The 22,970-nt window shown below is 29.9% G+C and overlaps 1 protein-coding gene across 2 annotated transcripts in view; it reads left to right on the top strand.

Moving 5' to 3' along the window:
* LOC119687622 (tyrosine-protein phosphatase Lar) overlaps nt 1-22,970 on the top strand; it is a 122,119-nt gene that overhangs the window by 21,603 nt on the left and 77,546 nt on the right. For both annotated transcript variants that reach the window (XM_038102011.1, XM_038102010.1), the window contains exons 2-6: nt 2,769-3,005; nt 3,067-3,213; nt 3,349-3,482; nt 3,559-3,709; nt 22,310-22,410. In XM_038102011.1, the coding sequence (XP_037957939.1) occupies nt 2,769-3,005; nt 3,067-3,213; nt 3,349-3,482; nt 3,559-3,709; nt 22,310-22,410 (770 nt within the window). The remainder of the gene's footprint in view (nt 1-2,768; nt 3,006-3,066; nt 3,214-3,348; nt 3,483-3,558; nt 3,710-22,309; nt 22,411-22,970) is intronic.

Genomic DNA, 22,970 nt, shown 5'->3' with positions numbered 1-22,970 from the left:
TTAGATTACTTAAAGAGTGTATTTAAAGATTTTTTAAAATTGTACCATAATTTTTTTAATTAAATTATTTATGGTATTTTCTATTACTATTTAACATAAAGTGTACTGTATTTTATTTTAATTAATTTTGTCATTTAGTTATAAATAAATGACTTTATAAATAATTAACAATTAATTTAAAGCATGTACTGGAGTATGTATAAAATTTTTATAACTCCCTCATATCATTGCATTAAAGACTGCATTTAATGGCGTCCAAACCACCAAAAATAATATGATATGAAAATTCTATAAAGAGTCCACTAAGGAAGCATCAAAAAATTTATTACCAAAGTAAATCTAATAGCATCAAAGGCACTAAATGCCGTAACAATAAAGCTTATATACCATTTAAGATATCCTAAATAAAACCAGTTATTACAATGCATCGAACTTAATATATTTTTAAATAAATGGTCAAAACCTCTTTATAGACTATTTGGCATTCGAAAATATTTTACGATTTCATTCATACGTATAAATATGCCAACCAAACTCATGAGTTTCTATACAGCGAGTTTCCAGCGAAAGTCTATGGCTGCTGCTAATAATACCTATAAATGATAATAGCATCCTTTTGTTGTATTTTGTTTATTTTTATTATCATTTTTGTTCTCAATCAAAATTTTATTGGAGCGAGCATACGTAGCCATAAAATTTTTTTATGTACTTCATAGAAAAGCATCTCCCCATAAGTGTGGAGCAAATCAAACATATATAGTGAATGAAGTCATAAATATTCGAACACATATTTCGTAGCTTATTTAAGCGTCAATTTTTTTTTTTTTTTGATTTTATGATGTGGTTTATATATATGCGTACACACTCGAATTTTTATAGCTAACATTAATCTGTTGCGCAATTTTAGGCACATAATAAATAAACAATATTTAGTTCAATCATTTTACTATACTTAATATGCTTTAAACCCATTGCAGTTTTTCGCTAGCTTTACGAAAAAGTACACTTAATAGGAAATTAACTAATTTAAAAATGATTTCTAGGTGTATGCATAAGTTTTTTCCGGTTTAAATAAGAGATGGCGCAAGCGAAAAGTATGTAACCTATTAATTTGACACTTACGCCATTTTGTTCGACTGACATTTAACTAGACACACATAGAAGTTAATTCCATCAAAAACTAGCATATTCGGTTTAGTGATCATGTCAAATTTTGTACCTGTAAAAGAACATTAAAAATAAATAAAAAATAAAAAATGACCGTTCCTCAAGTCAGCCATTAAAAACTCCACTCTATGGAGATATTAAAGCCGTTCCATGTAGTGATGTACTTACAATCAGTGAAAGACCCATCATAACGATAATCCATTTTGAGAACACCCCAACGCTGCTTCGGTCTACATTAATTGTATGACACTAACCTGAAGGAATATAAATATGTTTAAAGCAGATGTCTGAAATATAGGAAGCTTCATCTTAATCGAATACAAGCAAAATAATCAATTTATTTATCTCATCAAATCACCTAACAGTGTGAAAGAAACATAGCCATCTTAGTTTCAGGGAATTATGGAAAAAATAAATCGAATAAGGAACATAATAAGACACGTTCTTTAACTCCAAAATTGCAGTCCTGCAGTATTTCTCGATTAGTTTATAAAATATCGTACATTGATTCCTATGAAAGTCTCTATTTATTACCGGCAAACGTGCAATGCTGCTTAAAATCGTATCTAAAAAGTTCAACAACAAAACAGCTGGCGTTCCACAAGAAAGTATCTCCAGCTCTTGTTCTTCACATATCTTGTATCCCTATAACGTGGAGAAATAGTTGCCAATATAGCAAACAAAAATCAATGGATTCATATTAAGGCACGCCGTTTTTACTCAAAATAAGAGTAACTCTCCAGCATTTTTAATATTTAGACTATTAACTAACTCAACGCAAGCAAACTGAAACCAAGATGCCACCTGTGCCTGTTGCACAACCTATGTTTGTATAACAACATTATAAAGCCAATGTGGACTAATGTCAATCACTTTTTTGGTAATGGTAATGCTTTAAACATTTAAACTTTCCACACAGCTCACTCATAAATACTAAAACCAATTATGGGCGCTCCATTGCACCCATGTATTAGAGATGGCAGTAACCTCCGAGATTTCACGACATGTTCACTTAGTTTTAACTGAGTTTGAAGAAGAAACACAAGTTTTTGTTTAGTGCAGTCTACAGCAAGGGTTTCAAACCACCGATGCGTGGATGGGTTACCACCAGACCATATCATGTTTTTGTCTATAACATTATATTTCGAGGCGACAAAAAATTTTAACTCAGCAGTACATTTTGGAATGTGAAGCATTGATGTAAAGAGTTATTTTTATAGTGTTTAATAAAGCAACTCACACTCATTAACACTCATTAATGTCACTTAGCCCTAATGATTTAAATGAGACTTATAAAACTTAAATATCTTATATTATATTTTTCACGATTGAGAGATTTCGAAAAGTAATGAACTACAACAACAAAAAATTTTATTTTATATTATTTTAATTAATTGAATTTTTGGCTGACCAAAGTGTGGTTCAAATGTAGTTGTTGTTGTAGTTCATTACTTTTCGAAGCCTATGTATGAAATACAGTAGCTTCAATAAAGTAAAATAGACACATCCGTAGGTTGATACATATATTTTAAAATTGTTTAAACTTTATTGTAAATAATTCTTTATATAAGAAGTAATAATTTCAACTTGTATCTTTTCAGGTGGCCTTCAAATTGAGAACAGTCGTGAAGAAGATCAAGGAAAATATGAATGTGTTGCTGAAAATTCTGTTGGTACTGAACATTCGAAGGCTACTAATTTGTATGTAAAAGTACGTCGCGTGCCACCAACTTTCTCACGTCCACCAGAGCCACTCAGTGAAGTCATGCTTGGCGCTAACTTAAATCTATCATGTATAGCAGTTGGATCACCCATGCCACATGTAAGGTGGATGAAAGGTACGTAAATAAAATTTTTTTACGGTTCTATTAGCACACTAAATACTATACTTTTGCATAGGTGGCATGGACTTAACACCAGAAAATGATATTCCAATTGGACGCAATATTTTGCAATTGAATGGTATACAACAAAGTGCAAACTACACATGCATAGCTGCATCATCTTTGGGTCAAATTGAATCTACAGCTGTTGTTAAAGTGCAGTGTAAGTTTATTTCTTGAATATTACAAAAAAAAAAAAAAATATGGAAAAAATTATGTATAATAAAGATATCCATAAATCTCTTCAAATTTCTTCACTGCACTAGTAATTGACAAGCTATCTTTTTTTGTATTATAGCCTTACCAACTGCTCCGACTGATGTGCAAATTTCAGAAGTCACCGCAACATCAGTGCGTCTTGAATGGTCTTATAAAGGCCCTGAAGACTTGCAGTACTACGTCATTCAATATAAACCCAAAAATGCTAATCAGGTAATGATTAGGCTTACATATAATTGTTAAAAGTATATATGAATTGATAACAATTTATTTATATTTAATTTTTCAGGCTTTTAGTGAAATCAGTGGCATAATAACTATGTTCTATGTTGTGCGCGCTTTGAGTCCCTACACTGAATACGAGTTTTATGTTATTGCTGTGAATAATATTGGGCGCGGTCCACCTTCTATACCAGCGACTTGTACCACTGGTGAGACAAGTAAGTACAATTGAATTTCCCTTACAATTTATTACAGAACTTTGTTAAATAAGAGCAATATTAAGCAAAATATTTTTCTAAGTTTCGTCAGTGGACATGTGTCAACATTTAAACAAAAATAATATAACCTAGGACATACTATATGTTTATTTATGTGTATACATACATAGTTTTGCTACTTTTCTTTAACAAAGCTCTTACTTTATAGCTCTGTAGATATGTATAGTTATAAATAGCAGGTTTGATTGCTAGCTTTATAGTTCTAAATATCATTATCATTAATCATAATAACTTTTTGCTTAACAACACTACTTTCTTCTCTTTCTCTCATGCTGCGCAAAGGATAATTATAATAATATGTTTATCGTGTTTATTATTTTTATAAGTTTAATAAAAATTTTATGTTCAATGTAATTTATAAATAATTTTATGCGTTCTGCAATATTGAAAAAATATTTTTTTCATATTTTTTAATTTTATTCGCATTTTATTTTAGTTTTTGTTTTATTTTTATTTCATTTTTATTTTATGTTTATTTTATTTTTATTTTATTTCATTTTATTTTATTTTTATTCTTATTTTATTCTTATTTTATTTTATTTTATTTTATTTTTATTTTATTCTTATTTTATTTTATTTTATTTTTATTTTATTTTTATTTTATTCTTATTGTATTTTTATTTTTATTTTATTTTTATTTTATTTCATTTTTATTTTATTTTTATTTTATTTTTATTTTATTTATTTTATTTTTATTTTATTTTTATTTTATTTTTATTGCATTTTTATTTTCTTTTTATTTTTATTTTATTTTTATTTTATTTTTATTTAATTTTTATTTTATTTTATTTTATTTTTATTTTAATTTTATTTTAATTTTATTTTAATTTTATTTTAATTTTATTTTATTTTATTTTTATTATATTTTATATAGTAATTTTTTTGTTTTTTTTATTGTTATCTTATTTTATTTTTATTTTATTTTATATATTATTTTTTTTATTCTCTTTTTATTTTATTTTTATTTTATGTTTATTTTATTTTTATTGCATTTTTATTTTCTTTTTATTTTATTTTATTTTTATATTATTTTTAAACTATTATTTTCATTTGTAATTATTTCAATTTAAAAAATAATTTTTTTTTTACGCCTATACTTTACAAATAATTTATTTTTTATTTTATATATTTTTATATATACATATATATTTTAGAATTTTTTTTAATATTATTTTTCATTCTTCATTCTCACTCATTTGTATCTTAACATTATACTTAAAAAAATCATATCTTTTTATTTCACACAAAAAAAAATGCTCCATGGACTTTATAGGCGATTTCACATTTGGCGGTGCAAGTAAGTTTATTTTCATATAACTAGAAATCGTCTCAAATACTTTTATGCTAAGAATTCTTATATAAAAAACAAGCTATACAATTATTATTTCTTAACAAGATAGATGAAATATCTAATACTTTAATCTGTTAATAAAGATTCATTTAGACGCATTAGTGATTTTATATTCTGATATGCTAAAAAGCAAGTGAAAATCAGAAGAATATTAGAAGCTTTATTACATATTGCATATATTTTAAGTGGGCCTAAGGAAATTTAAAGTAATAGGCGTTTTCTATCCTTATGTGATCCTAAGTTGCTATCAGTTTTGTGTGGTTTCTAAGTACAATATGAACTGCTAATTCATTTCCCAACGTGTTATTCATAAACATTAATCAAGTTTTTTAAACTCAGACATAATAGTTCTTTTTTAAATTTTTTTTAAAGTTTTTATTATTGTGATTTTTTCTGTTTTATCCATTTACCATAAATTCTCACCGTATATAGACATTTTTCTTGAGATATTCATAGCATTACTTTTCTCTTACTTTGTTAAGGCTTATATGTTAGTTAGCTGTACTTAATAGTACTATTGTACGAATACTAAAGTATTGTGATTATAAAATACTTTATCTCGTTTAAATCAAACCCTTTAATACGTTATATAAAGCTTATGAATAAAGTTTATGAATATACTATAGACTATATCTCTACTTGCTTTGCATCACGAAACTAGAACACTGAAGTATTTTAATATAGTTATATTACATACTTATAAATAAGTGTATGTACCAAAACTTGTATATGTTTAAATAGCAGATAATTAAAATTTTAATTAAACACGCCTAGCACATTGGTGTAATCGATATTTGTGACAAAGTCTTGAACGAGCATTATCGGTGCCCTCTGTATGTACATTAGTGGAAAACAGTAGCGTAATAGTGTGGAACAGCTCAATAGAGACGTCGTTATATGTGGGGATGACGAAGCTATTGTAGGTGAAATGAATTCAAGTAAGATTTTACCGATGTGGATAGTATGAGTTTCACTTATTCAATTTCATGACTACGCTCATCATCACTCGAGTTATTAAGTTGACTATGACAGTAGTTTTGTTTTTGAGTTTGGTGAAAATAAAAAACGTTTTAATATTTTGTTGAATTACCTATTCTTCAATGTGATCGAATATATTTTGCAATATCTTTGCCATACCCATTTTTAATTCCACGCTAATAAAATTTCGTTATTCGCTGACAAAACTACTCCCATTCATTCATTTCTGCTATCCTGGTTTAAAGTGCAGCTTCTGTTTTCTGAAAAATATTGTACGTTGGATTAAACTCAGAGATAGAGCTGAAGACCACATAGAGTACTATCCAAGCTCTAAAAATGTTTGGCTATTTACCAAACGATTGTGAGGTCTTGCATTATTTTAATAAAACAGTATTATTTTGATTTTGATTATAGTAGTTCTGGTCTTATTTATTTGAGTGAATAATTAAATTTTTATACAGCTGATGAGAACACACCTTAGAACTGATCGTAAGATTACTTGCTAGAAGCTGAAAGAAAAAACTATTCCCTAAAAATTGCACGAATATCTTCAGCTGATACCTTTGACATTTTACATTATTATAACATAGATAATCCATTTATGGTCTACAAAGATGAATTCACTTTATAAATTGACAGTTGGCATCAATGTTTGGAAGCAAGTCAGATACATCAATGCGATTTAATAAATGATCTTCTGTCAGAATATGTGGAACGTATATATCAATTTTGAAAATTAAACGAAAACATTGCATGTAATCGCAAATGCTTCAATTTGATAATATAAATATATGATGTCGTGAGCTATTTATTATATGTCATCTTTTAGCACTCAATGCCTTTATCTTACAGTTGTAACTAGTTTTCAAGAACGCACTATATCGTCATCAAAACATAAAACTGATTAATATTCAACTTTACAAAGTATAACTTTGGCATTAGCATGCTGTCAATATATGTTCTTCATATATATCGGAAAATATCATTTTTCTTACACTGACAACATTTTACCCTTTTCGATAGTAAAAAAACATTGTTTTGATGAATTTTGGTGGATTAACATGAACCAAATTTATATTTTGGCCAGCTTCGCTATATCATCTTTTAGTATATATAAAGAAAATACGGCTAAGTATGAAGTTAGAAGTGACAATATAGTATATATAAAAATCATCTTTAAGAAGAAATAAGTTTGAAAGCAACCCACTATTGTCAAAAAAGAATGAGAGAAAATTTTTTTTTATAATTAAATAATAAAAATTTCCGCAATATTATGTACGATAGCTATAGGTATATACTTTTGGAATAATAACACATGATTGTATATATTGAATTTAAACTAGGTAGCCACAAATTTTTACAATTTTCCTCAACCATGCCATATTTGTGTTATACAAATAAATATGCTCACATATCCATATAGAAAATGCTACCTTTTTAATTGGTAATTCTGATTTGACTGTCTGCATAACACGCCTTCATCGTCATGCCAATTGTGTTTTGATTGTCTTAATAGCAATTTTTCTTATAAAGTCAAAGTAATCACTTTGCAATCATCACTCTATGTAAAATGCATATAATTGAATATATTGTCTAACTATATATTATAAGTGCTTCAAATATTATTGGCTGTAATAAAAGTTTTCAGCAATTTGATTGTTGGCTATGCAAGTAGTTGGGCATATGATCCGAGCCCAGTGAATCGCTCGATTATGTTTGATGTTTAAGCATAGTTGTGTTCAGGTATTAGATCTTATTCGTAATTCCATAAGACAAAATGAATGTAAATTGAAAGTCACACATTTATAAGTAGCTTGTACGTTCTCGAATATTTAAGGTGTGGGTAAACCATATGATTGAGTTGAAGTATACTGACCAAACCTGACCAAACATTATAGTGTTTAAATGCTTAGCAGAACTAATCGCAACACATCTATGCCATGAAATCAGAGAATTTATTTGTTATAGATTATACTGGAATTCGTAAATTCTATTCCCATTAAAGACCACCACATTTAGTCGAATACCTACTCACATTATCTCAACAGAAATAATAAAATTTTTGTACTCAAACCGTTTCAAAAGGTAACAAAATAATAAAATGCATATTGTGTAAAATTTCGTACGTTTACGATGCGTTTTCTTCAGGTGAAATGCGTACCTATTTCTGGTACGTACTACATATTAATATGATAGCTACTTTTCGGTCGTGGAGTTTATTGCCGGGCGATCAAAAATAATAGCTGAATTTTAAATTCGGAAAAAAAAATGAGAATTCAGAAAATCTCATCGAAAAAATAAAAATGATTACGAGAAACAAACAAAAAACATAAAAACTGCAAATATAATGTTTAAGTTTTGCGCGCCAGATAAGCACTGACAAGCCAGCTCGAACCGCCGAAAAATATGCTTTGCTTTTTATAGTTTTTACAGAAGCCAAGAAAAAACTTTTAAAATTTTCAAATTCAGACTGCAAGCAATAACAAAAAAATACGCAGAGGAGAAAATGAAAACAGGAAGTTTGAAGGCAGCAACTACAAAACATAACCGATATCGGAATTGTTATTGAAATGATGATGATATTGAATACGATAAGGATAATTGCCGCAATAAAAAGTTTAAACTTTTTATTGTCTGTGTGCATGACTGTGCATGTGTACATGTGTGCATGTGAGGATGTGAGCATAGCTCCATAGGTCAGGCATACTGGTACAAACCCATTGTGTGTGCCGTGCTTGTGAATGGCGTGTGCATGCCTGCCTTGCCTGCCGGCACACAAACATGCAAGCAAGCATGCTTGCGCTTATAACAATGCAAAGTTTATGCATTGTTGTCTCTGCCGGGACGCATATGTAACTGTCAGATTTTTTACTTCTGTTAGATTTTTTTATTGGTCACTTCCTTTTTTGTACCTCCTACAACGTATCCTTTTTACGCCATTGTTAAATATGCTTAAATATTGAAAGCATAGAAGAATTAAATAAATGATAGCAAATAGTTAGCAAAAATGTGTGTTAATCCATGCTGTGCTTAGCCGGTGTCCTTTGCCTTTATTACTTTTGATAGCTTGCAAATGTTCTACCTTCTATGTGAGCAGCAAAATACAGAGACGTAATAGCGATGCCTGCTGCTAAAATGTAAGAATTGTGACACTTAAAGCAGTTGGAGCAACGAAATAGTTTTTTTTGGAGTTTTAAAAAATATGTTGTTGTTTTTCAACGTTTTTTTTGTAATATTCAACGTAGTCAGCTTTTGACTCAACATAGAGATTTGGATGGTCTTGAAGCAAGTCGATTAAATATTTTAGCACGCCGACCAGAAAGTTGGTATAAGATCTATAGGTATATGATTTCTATGACGACCACAAACCAATTTCCTTTCATTGAAAAAACTGAGCATCATTACTCAAATCATTAAACAAAATGTTTGGTTCTTGCTTCTGATAATAGTGCCAAAAGCTGTCCTGAATCGGCAAATAAATAATGTGTGTAAATTCTTGAGTATTTTCCAAAATTTTACAAAAACAAAATTTGTTGATATTTGGTCAAAATTGTGTTTGCCAGATATTCAGCTACACTGATAACGTCCAATCAGTTGTTTAGCGATTATCATTACTTATTCACATTATACGTTTGACATATCTTTATAATCGTATTATAAAAACTAATCCTTCAATAATTAATGCCTTTGGCTAGATCACCATTTTTGTGGATTGTGGAGAGTATACTTCAATCAATCATTAGGCATTAAGTAATCGGACCATATTTTACGGATTAGCTGTAACTTTTTGCTACCAAATTTAAACAGCTCAGCCGGTAAACCATTGGCAGCTTTGTTGGTTCACGGTCGCGTTCTTACTGTTTTAACTTATCATAGTCATGAAGCAAAATTATGATTTCATTAGTCATGTCACTGTTTCATGCAGTGGCCATGAAACACTCCCTCCGCATAAAAGCACACCTTTCAGATTTATCACTTTAGTGCATCATTTCATCATCATTTTGCTGTCTTGTTCTATATTTAATATACTTGTTCTTATTGTCTGATATTCGTTCAAATTTATCTTCCATTTATTGGTAGCACCAGTTAGTAGGCAAAAATAATCCCTCCGAATATAGAACACACCTTTGTTTGATGATTGTCTTTAATCGATCGCATAGTACGTTTGACAAAATCTTATATGAGTTGTTTAAAAGACTAATCCTACTGTAATTGGGGCCGCTGGCGGTATCGCCTCTTACAATAACTTCTGTATACTATCTCATTTCTTTCTTAGTGTTCTGTTCTATACTTAATGTACATGTGTTTATTGGGTAATATTTATTTTTAATTCAACCATTAAAAATAAACTTCCTGTGTGTATATATCGCCAATGTATCTATTAGTAAGTGCTTCTGTTTAGGACTTCATTTTGCCTAGGAAGAACACAGTTATTGTATGGCAAAGTCATGTGCACTTGCGGAACTCCTCTCATTTGTTTCTTAACAGCTTCGCAGAAGTGCAATAAATTACTGTCTAGATTTTAAAAAGCTTAATCGTTTTGTTATTGTGAAGGATTTTTGTTTTTTGTTTGTTGTTAAGCACACACAGAAACTTTATTATTTGCCTTTTGGCTAAAATTAATTGCTGAATTAAAATCCACTTCTGCCATGTATTCCACATGCAATTTTTTACGCTATATAAATTTGCTTTATTCAAAATGCTGCACTATTAGTTGCGCAATACTATTAGCCTACTTTTTTTAAGCTTTTAAGTGCGAATGCTCGAAAAACAAGGAACTGGTAGCAGAAGTATTAAATGGACATGCACTACTGCTAATGCATAGCAAAATTTTTTAATAATACGTTTTATGTGCTTTTCATTATATTTGTTTTCTTTTTTTTTTTTTTTTGTGCTGTACCATTACTTTTTGCCTGGATTTTTTTCTTTAAATGCTTCTTCAAATGGCCCTCTCCGCTCTAATGTGGCACAAGTGTAGTTTATGCCATTTTGTTGTACTGGAATGGTTCGTATGTGCATACAATAAATGGAGAAGCAATTGTGTCTTGTGTGTGTGTGTGTGTGTGTGTGTGTGTGTGTGTGTGTGGGAGCCAGTTGATATGCTTGTACCAGTCAGGTACAGCTGTATGCTCGTATGAAGTTTATGCTGGTCAGAAATCACACAATTAAAAATACAAAAGAGCAAAGAAAAAAATGAAGTACAAAATATAAGAGTACAAAAACGTTTAAGCAATGCTACCAACATAAAATGCCACAAGCAGCGCAAATTTCTACTCTACACATAAGCGCTCAAACTAACACTGACACACACACAATCACACAATCTCATACACAGGTTCATTCAAAACAAACACATAATGGTGTATCAAAGTTGTACACTCCATGCTTAAAGGTAAAAACTGATCTCTCCATCCACACACACGCACACATCTCTGCTTATTTAGTTACATGCCGCAGCAACTGTCAATGGAACTAAGGTGTTCCTCTTCCACTTTATGTTTCAGCTACTGCAACTACTACTGCTCCTATTCTAAATTTTCCACTTATTTTCTTTTTGTGCAACTACACGTTTCGGCTAATGGCCAATCAATAATTTACAATTTGCACAATTTTTTCCTTTCCTACCTTGGTACCCTCTTTTTTCTGGTGAAAATTTCTGTGTCACTTTGTGCTCATCTTGGTATTGCATAGATTTGCATGTTTCATGGTTAGAAACCTGCACGTTGTGTGCATTTACATGCATGTGGGTGCATATCTGCTTCTGCACTTGTTGGCTACGGTACCTGTGAGGCGGTAGCAGTAGTACAAGTAGTTCCATTCCTTTCCATAACATACATACTTCAATGGTTCCATATGTCGCTAATGGAAATTTTACAATCACTTCGATTGTATCGTACATAGTACGAGTGTGTGCATTGGTTTTTAACGTTAATAAAAGTTTGTGCTTATATGGAACAGTTGGTGTACGTGCATTCCTATATATATTGACTTATGTCTGGTTTTATTTGTCATTTCGTTGAAGGTATATTTTAAACTTTCTCAGTAAGTGTTATTGACATTTTTCGCATACAAAAATGGATGTCGAAATTACTAAAATATTAAGCATATCTCTGCATTTTATCGAATTCTTTTTCTGCATCATATCATTCTGATTAGTTGACCAAATGTTTTGCTTATCAATTGTACTCATTTCATGCAAATCTCACATTACGTTTTTGCAAAAGAGTTTCATGTCAACATTGAGTAATAGCAATCAATCATATTGAACATATTGAACGAAAAATATCACTCGCAAAAGTTTAGTTCGACCACATATTTTATCTGCAAGCTTGATTTATATACGGCTCGATGAGTTTATAGAAGCCAAGAGTACACTTACTTAGCTTCTATGAGCACACACTTTGAGCGCAAAACGTCATTACTTATTTTAATACAACCAAAACTGTTCCATTCATCTGTACGATCTTTTCTATTCAGCATACACACTTTCAATTAATAGTTTTCGTTCGAAAATTGGCTTAAAGTTATAACTCGATCACTTAATACCCTAGTACGTAAATCTAACACGCGAAGATCTTGGGTACAAATGGACCTACCATCTTTCAAGGAAAGGTTAACGACGTTTCGGTTTGCACTCGAGATAGTTTTTTATCTAATGCAAATAGGTATGTCTATATCAGTTATGATAGTATTATTCTCCACTAAAGTCTTATCTCGGCTGTTGACAGACTGTCACATACGCTGCAGATGGAACTGAATTCAAAAATAAATTTGCCACAACTTTGTCAGTAATCCAATTCTGTACAAAGCAGATTATAAAATAAATTGAGTCACTACTAAGACTATAATCAAAAAGGATATATTAATATTGTGTTACGTTAGGCAAATACTGCCATCTCAAAAAGATTTCTCTGATCAAGTAAATAACCTGCATTTTCTGTCTAGAAGCAAAAGAGTTTTCTCGTTAAATTCAGAAATGACTGTGTGGCTTGTGTCTGGGTTACTAGAAGAGTACTACACCGTGAGCTTCAATCTTTGTCTGATAGACTAAAATCATTGACGATAGGCAGTTTTACAATGTCGTTGTGGTTTAGAGTCTTCTATTCGGTAAAGATTAGTTACCTTTACAGATGTTTTTTGAGAAAGATATAATAGTATTTTTGTAGATTGTTGCTGTGAACTTTTATGCTTTGGGTTATCTATTTTTCAAAGTAACTGCTGCTTTCGTTCGCAGGGATATTCGCAGTAAATCGCAATATTAGATATTAATCACAATACTGTGATAATCGTATTGGAAGCCTTTAAAATGGTCATTAGCTTTGACCTGTTAACTACTTGTATAATGGATTTACTACTAATACCGTTTATTCAGATATCATAATCTGTTTCAGTTTTTCACTTTTCGTTTTTATTTGCCAAATTTGTTTAATTCTGCTGACAACACAGCAATAGTTGACAGCATTATTCTGCTCTCATAGTAACTGAATTTCTAACATCCATATTTTGAGTATAAAATTAGATATAACATATTTTGGTAAAAGTTATGCTATGAAACTTTTTTAATTACTATTGACAGTAACTACTTTTTAAAAATATCATGTACGAAATTTTAATATATATTAATTTAAAAACTGATAAGTATGAAAGAAAAAAAATTTAATTTTACAACTATCTCTGACTACACTCAATTGCCTTTACAAATCTTTAAATAAACACTAAAATGAATTATATTTATAGAAATTTGTTTAATTACTTCGTGTATGCATTTGCATATATGAAATGATGATAAACATAAAAAGATACAAAGTTAGAATGCAATCTCTAAGCACCGAAATATTTCACACTCCAACAATATTAAAAATTCAGTAAAACCACAATGCAGTTCCGAAGCGAGCACGACTCGTCTATTTTGAGAACAAAGAAAATCGCTATTAAATACAAAATTGCCATTTCCGGCAAAAATTTTGTTTACTTAACTGTCAGCCTTAGTTTTCGGAATATTTTCCAGTTCATACGTCGCTCTGTCTGTCCGTCTATCTGTTCGCCTGTCTGACCCAATGTATGTTTTCTTTTTTGTTCGATCGATGAGTATATGTGCAGTGTCTATCACTCAGGCAACATTTCTAGCTGTTTTAGAATTTTAGAACGACTAAACCTAAAATATGTTTTCACTTTACACCATCAACATTAATGCAATCCTGTGCGTGTGTGTGTGCAGATCGTAATACCCTTGTAGGAGCGTGTGTGGATGCACTGTTTCGAAGCATTTCTGTGCCAGTTTCGATATTTTACAATGCCATATTAAACGTTTTCTCTTACTGCACTCAGTTCGCCTGTCATTGTGAAGCAATTTATTTTGCACTTTCTTCCAGGCTCTTGCATGCCACGATGTCAGGATGCCAGGATGCCAGCTTGCCGAACTGCCTTCATTGCAAGGAAAATTTGTTTGTCTAAAATATTTCAATATTTTCTGCGCTTATATTCTGGCCTTTAATATGAGTCTATTTGATGGAATCGAAATTTTGTCATGTTAAATGTCGACAAATGCTTTTAAAACGTTTCAAAATTAACCACAAATACTGCCAAAATTTTAATACAAATGAGATAGATTTTTTTGATGTGTGACTTCAAATGGAATACTGTAGTCAATAAATCATATACGTTTATGGTACATTGAAACTCCATTTTCTAAAGCGTCAATAATAATTTAGAGTTATGTAATTTGTTTTATATTTATGAAATATTAATCAAATTTATTTAATTTGTAACTAACATTCATAACTAACGAATAAGTTACTTTTTCACTAAACTATGTGCTATACATAATGTCATATATATATAAGCCGCCTAAGCAGTGAATTAGAGGTCGATCAAGCAGTAGCAGTAGTTAAGTCAGATGTCAGTTTGTAGTTGCACTCAGTAGTCAGCAGTCGGCAGTCAAGACGATTAGTTGTGTATATTAAATCCTATACTTTATATTATTTAATTATTAACCTTAATAAAGTCTCATAAATTGTTTATAGTCATTTGAGCTTATATTTTACATATATATTATATTCAGTGTTCTAACTTTATTCTTGACTTATTTTGATGAATTATCTTGTAGCGATATGAGGTTTGTCGACAAATAAATTTGAAGCTGTAAAAACAATCTCTCCTTAATACTTTAAGAATAATCTTATCTTTTTAAATAACAACCAAATAAATCACCGAATGTGGATTCTCAAAATCAGTAAATATAACACGAAATTAGTTCACAATAAAATACATTGTTCTGTCTTCACAAAAATAATTCTTAGCTTACACAAACTGCGGATATCTTTTAATTAAAATTTCTAAATTTTTTTTGATGAAAGCCCCATAAAAACAGTAGCCTCATCCTTGACAGTTATCAGGAATGGACAAAGAAGAAATATGCATGTTTAAACTGATTTACATTCGCGACAAAACCCACGTACCGATGAAAGACTCATTCGTTATAAAAAATATATATAGAGAAAAAAAACATGTTTTAATCGAATATTTTCAAAATTTGTCAACCTATTTATCTAATCATTTGAGTTGAGATCTAAGTTGAGTTGAGATCAATTTAGTTTAAAAATCCTATCAGCACAACCTGAGAAAAGCATTATAGTTTTGGTTGTTACCATTCATAGGCATATTTAATATTTATAGTTACTAATAGTTATAGTTACTAGTCTGATAAACTGCAATCAAATAAAAAATTTCGGAACCTATGAAAATAATTCTAACACATTAAATTAAAAATTCAATAGCTTTTTCCTCAACACTGAATCTCTTATATCTAGGAACTCAAAAGTCATAGTCCATAGGATTATCAATTTCATATATAAAATACTGTAGATCTAAGCTTTTAGGAGACAGACGTATTAATCTCTTCTGTGTCAAAATCTTTACTCTCGCCCAGAGTAAGGACGACCAATCAAGAAGATAATAACTGGATGCGTCATCCTCAAGACAGATAAAATCATTCGCCAACTTTTATAGATATGTCTTGTTAAGAATGTAGCGCAGCTTATTATATATTGTGAAGTAATCCCTAAGAAAGTCTAGCTCTTATTTTGTTGCTGGAATTCTAAGCTGGTTTCCACGAATTAATATTCTTTGGCTTAAGACTCTAGGTCATGCTCAGTGCAATGAAATTCGAAGTTTATTCTAAAACTTTCATTGAAATATTATTAGCTCTACAAAATATCGTATTCATATCATTTAATATCCATTCAATTGTCAAAATATAATTATTCTAAGTGAATAATATCCACTAAAATTCAGTTTTCATATTAAGCATCCTTTCGAGCAATATCCATTTCACTTATATTCTTATGTTTTTCTTTTCTCATATAAAAAAAAATAGATTAGTAATTGTTGAAAATATATATATATATATTTCGACAATATGTTTCAACTTAAATTCGCTTAAGAAAAAAATTTAAAAGCTTAAGTTAAGAAAACCCTAATCCGGTTTAATTTTCACATAATTACACCTAATAAAATAAAAATTAAGGACATCAATTTTTAATTAAAACTAATACTTAATCTATGGTAATTTGTTTGTATTTCGGAACGTAATGTTCTAACTTTTAAGCAAACATTTATTTCTATTTATAAGAATGCCGGAAGAGGAAACATAAATGTGCAATACTAACACACTGTCATCAGTGTACGCCTGCATTTGGCTGTGTGCGTTGTTTGATCTGATGTACATTTACAGAGCTACATTAAACTTGAAAATGTTAAATAAATACAATAAATTTACAAATTCTCATTCGAAACCACTTAAGACTTAAATCCACAGAAGCCAAATGCTTAAGCTGTTGTGGTACTAAACTTAAGTTTATGCAAGAAAACCCATACTGCGGAACTTCCGTTGCCAAAAAGATAACATCTCATATAGACACCAACAAATACAAACCTACAAATCCTACAAACACACACATCAATGCACACCAGTACTTATAAAAACTCTGGTACAAAAATATACAAATGTGTAAATTAAGTTTTACACACACAGATACACACTTACACACTTACACATACGCGACTAAGCAAACACACATTTCGAATGTGCACATGAAGTTACATGAACGAAGCTAACTTCTGTAAATATACAGAGTTGCATTTCATATTCACATACAAGAGAGCGTATGCATTAAGCAACATCAGCACTGAACATACACTAAACACTGAACACACACTACACAATCACATAATTTTGCTAAAACTTTGCAAAATTTCTCAATTAAATCGGTAATCGAAATTTATCGTTTCTGAACATTTTTTTCATCTTCATGTTAGTTAAGCTCAGTTTGCTTCGACGATTTCCTTTTTTTACAATTTTTTTCGTTTAAATTTTTATTTTTTTTTAGTATTTTTTGTAGCTAACTATAGTTGGCAACGCATAACTGCCTTGCAATTAATTTTATACGTAGCAGAACTTTGGCTTATTGATAACTGTAAACTATGCGCGTAAAATTGTTATAATTTATGTTACGTGCCTCGGAGGTGTGGGTTAACATAATATTGGTCCTATCTGCCACATTGGATCTCTATTATGGGAACCGCACTACCCACATCACTTAAACTCTTTTGTATTGGTTCGTGTACATGTGTGTGCGTTAATAAAGTTTCCGAAGAAGTTAGTCGCATACGGGGAACATTTGCGTAATTACAAAAGTTTCATATTTTAGAAGTTTTATGTAGTTGCACGTACGTCTATGAAGTATTAATATTTTCTTCGGGGTGGCAACTTTGTTTATTGTGTCTAAACTATAATTTCCTATTATATGATATATTATTGCATATATCATTTTATTATTATGTGTGTTATGATTTAAATTGAGCGTTTATGCATTCACTCGTGAAAGAAGCACTACAATTTTTTACTTAAAAACTTTGTATTAATAATTTGTTTCAGAAATATTGCCATTTTAATAAAAAATGTACAATTTTTAAAATATTTAAAATATTCAAGCCACTGGGCTTCCTAACTGAAACACTTTTCAAATCATAAATAAAAATACTAAACTAGTTACTGCAGCCTTATGTAGTATAACAGAAGATATGAAATAAAACCAGAACAAAGATATGTCATTCTATCAAGGATGACAGACTATAAAAGATAAAACGAGTTCATGTATTATATTAATAATACATAATTAATTACAGTCCGAAAAAATTAACTAGTTATTTCGCTTTTAACTTTTTACACCTTTAAAGGTAGCTAAAGTGAAATATTCTAGCGCGTAACCGAAATGGACTACTCGACGTGGCCAAGAACAACTAACGTCTGTAATGGCCAACTAAATTAGTAAGTAATACCGAAATTACCTGTTAAATACATATATACCTATGTATTATGTGATCACTTAACTTGTTTTGTGAAAAGACATCGAATGATTGGATCTAAGAAAGTTTTGTGATAGCTGCTTAAAATAAAATAAACAACTTTTATATAAACTTTTTAGATTTTCTTCTAAGAACATAATATATCTTCTTAAGATTAGAGTGCTATAATTATACTAAATATTATTCATTTTATAATATGTATTAAGATAAGTGCATCCTGTTAATCAAGCTACTCAAATCTAAGGATAACCTTCCTCTGATTACCGAAAACGTTAAGAAACATTTTTCAAATAAATTTAAGTTGCTTCATCTGCATTACTGTTCTTTAGCAATTATGTTATATTTCACTTAGATATGTAATTATATATTTTGTTTAAAATGTGTAAATTTAAGATAGGTACTCCACATCAATTTCAAATTTTCCACAATTAGTAATTTATATTAATAACTGTTTAATAAATGTTCTACACTAATTGCTATTAAGGAGCTTGTTATCAGTAGATTTTGATTAATTTCTAAACTAATCTAAATTAAAGATTTTCTAAGCATTTACCTTTCAACTCCCCTCCTTTCCTTTTCCCTTCAATTTACCATTTAATTGGTTAACTCACTTTTCTCTAAGCACTTAATTATATTTAGTAATAAAAGTAGCTTAACTATATTGACAGTGGCTTAAAATGTACTTAATTGATAGTTATGCATTTATGTGAGTGCAAAAGTGCATTATTCATATCTAAGTATGCATAAATGTATATATATATATTATTACAATAGCAATGAAATAACAGTTATGCATTAATTTATGTACAAAACTGTAACAATTTCAAATCTCTGGGCAAAATAACACCGAAATGCTTTTAATTTACACATTTGTAAATTAAAATTTATAAACATGCACACGTTGAAAAAGTAACAATGCTAAAATAAATATAAACATAGCAATGCACCTGTACCTATTCCTAAATACATTAGAACCTAAAAATTCCTCAACGTATGTAAAATTGTTCCTATAGTCAGGCTACAGTTGGTAGCCATGGTTCGTATCATGGCTGTAGTCGTTATAGAATTGCAAAAATGCAGCTTGTATACGATTTCTGTATGGAACGTTGAAATTTGGAGGTGAAGCATCTATCATACATACAAATCAACAAAACTACAAATATACGATTATACGAATATACACGTGAAGCTATAAAATGAATGCAAAATAAATTTACTCTCTTCAATGAAGAAAGTTGGCAAATATTTTGAACTCGTTACCGCTCTCGTGCTTTACCGCTCACCGCTTTCCACTTAACCACTTAAAAAATCACATGAAATTGTCACAAAAAAAAAAAATTTTACTTATATGAAGTCAAGGAAGACCATGCAAAAGCTATACTTAACGCCAACTAACACACTCACCAACACATATTATACATTAACCAACATAGAAGTCGACATCCATTACACCACGCAAACATACACATAAAGTTAACGCAAATACGTGCATTAAAAACACTAACAAACACAAACGCAAACGCATATACACAGTAATATAAACAAATAGACTTGTGTGGAAAGTTGGTAGCACTGAATGCTTGATTTGATTTTCATGCTCTAATGTTTTTGTTATTCTTCCTATTACTTTTGTTGCTGCTGTTGTTGTTGTTGCTGCTGCTGCCGCTGCTGCTGTTGCTGGTAACAATTTATTTGTATATTTGTTTCACAATTCCAGTTTGAGCTGCAGTTTCCGGTTCCTGTTACCAACACCGTTAGTGGTTGTCTATATTTACAACTGTGTATTTTACATAATTATTTATTACACTCTACTCTGTATATGACTTGTACACATACATATGTACGACTTATACATATATGTTGCATGCATCAAATGAAATTTGTGTGTATATGTATTTATGTGTGTGTTGGTTATTTATGCAAGTTTGTACTATTATATTTATACGATAACTAAATAAATTTACATTCCGACATTCTCGAGTCACACACTTTCCAAATCTTTACCGAAGTTAATTTAAATATTTTTAATTTGGTAGCACTGGCTGCTACTTTATTAAGTATAAATAGTAGTGAAATTATAGTCAAGCATCAGCGTGTGGTTCTTTCCTTTGCACTACAACAAAATTAAGTTCTCAAGTTAAATTTAGAACTTATGGATAAATACACACCCAAACTGAAATATCACATTTCAATATCAGTTCTACATATAGGATTACTAGTAGTGATCAATACTAACCGAGCTCCAATTTTGTTGACCGGGTTCTTGATCAACCAGTGCCGTACTATTTATATTAAGTGTTACATATGTTTTTAAGGTCACCAAAGCCCAACTAATGAGATCGATATTCCGAATATATTAAGAGACGTCACTTTAATAATAATATCCGGTCGTTACGAAACACGGCAAAATCCAGCAAGTCTCTTGCTGCAGTCTCTTAGTGATGCATATTGGCATCACTGTTGCAATCTGTCCAATATTATATTGTTGTTGTTGTACTTTCTTGGGTTAGTGCTTTTCCGCACTTTTACTCATTTGTGGCACTACCTCACACTAGCCTTTAACTATGCAGAAATTCATGTCGTTTATTTATCTTTTAATTGATGACAGACCGTAGCTGAGCATATCTTTCCGTGGGTCCTGAGGTGGACTTAAGGTTTATTAGGGCGGGGTTGGACAACGTATCAACTTTTGTGAATAATTTTAGGGTTCTGTGCCTGATATATATTTTCACTAAGTCGATCCTTAGATCTCTGTGTATATCAGTTGTTCTAATGTACCATGAAATCTTAAATAGTCTTCTTACAGCCAGGTTTTGAGCTGTCTGTAAGTGGTTTATGGGAGTATTTCAGGCTTTACTGTATGTTATACATCCGTACAGTAGTGCTGGTGTAATTATTTGAGTATATAATAACTTTCTATTTATGAAGTTGAAGCGATTATTATTAAACAGCGACTTTAGGAGATGTAGAATTTTAGAGCAACTATTCAGTTTGCATTTCATATGTTTATACCAATAGAACCGTTTTTCAAAAGCGACTCTCAGTTACTTCCATAACTAGTAAATGATAAGCAGGTACGTAGTATTCAAGGCGAACTAAATTTCGTATAAATCTAAATATATTTATTAAGAAACTTACTAACTTAATAAGTGTAAACTTGCTAACAACTAACAAGTTATAAAATTTAGTTTGCTTTTTAATTATACTCTCGTAATGTATTTTTTAAAACCTTTAAATATTTTTAAACTATTTATTTCAAACGATTTTTATATATTTTAAAAATATTTGTGTTTTCACAGTTTTCGAATTTGTCAAACCATTTAATGTTGCTTAGGTTTTTTTTTTGTTTGATAGATCGCTTATCGCGTTGGTCCCATTTTATCTGCATTCTCTTAGATTAGTAAAAACTTTATAACAAGTCTATTAGAGCAAGAGAATAGTATTGTTGTTTTGCGTACAAATTAGAGACTTTAGCGAGAGACTTGTTGTTGTTCGTTGCACTTCGAAACGGCCAAATACAGCTAATATTATAGAATAATCTTGTTGCTCCTTCTCCTGATGTAGATATTTGTGATAAAAGTAATACTTTGTATAGTTTCTTCAGCTTTATGTATATATATATGGATTTAGGAAGTAAACTCTATAGTTCGGACCAAGTGATCCGAACATTTATTATTTAAGGTTGAGTGATGTTTCATAATATGTTGTCTCATAATTTATTTCAGCTTTAAAATTTTATTTAAACTGGAACTAAATTATTAAACAAATAACTTAGTTCATTTAATAAAGTAAAATTATTTATATTAAATTATATATTTACTAATTAAATATTTACCATTTTTCAGAAATGGAAAGCGCACCACGCAATGTGCAAGTCAGGCCGCTTAGCTCATCAACTATGGTTATAACATGGGAGCAACCAGAAACACCCAATGGACAAGTGACCGTAAGTACAATTTCATCTAAACTTAGAATTGTTTAAATATTTAATTTTTATTTAAAACAAGTAAATATTTACTACATACTGTAAAAAATTTGATGAAATAAAGACTATTGAATTTTTAAAACATTAATTTTTTTAAACATTAGAATGTCAATAAAAAAACTTAAAAAGCTAACAACGATTTTTAAAAAATTCTTTATACATATTTGTCTTACAGCAAATATATGTAAAAAAGAGATATTCTTTAATTTCTAAAAAATTAATGCCTAAATGACAAATTATCAATTTTTGAATAGAAATAGCATAGAACAGTGAAGAAAAACTATTTTCATATACAGTGTATATTATATTAAATCATTCTTAATGTAATAATATGAACTATTAGACCATGGCCTTATAAATATTTTATACTCTGCCACAAATTTTGAGAAAGAAACTTTTTTGCAGAATAAATTTTGATACCACTTATTTCATGTACCAAGCGTTCCTTATTTTTTCAACGTCTTTCATATTAATGACAGCATTAGGACTCTCAGGTTAGGTAAGGTTAAGTTGCTCATTTA

The sequence above is a fragment of the Teleopsis dalmanni genome, chromosome X, assembly GCF_002237135.1.
Source record: "Teleopsis dalmanni isolate 2A chromosome X, ASM223713v2, whole genome shotgun sequence".
Lineage (NCBI taxonomy): Eukaryota > Metazoa > Arthropoda > Insecta > Diptera > Diopsidae > Teleopsis > Teleopsis dalmanni.
Note: the sequence above shows the minus strand (reverse complement) of the source record. Positions and strands in the feature narration are given on the sequence as shown.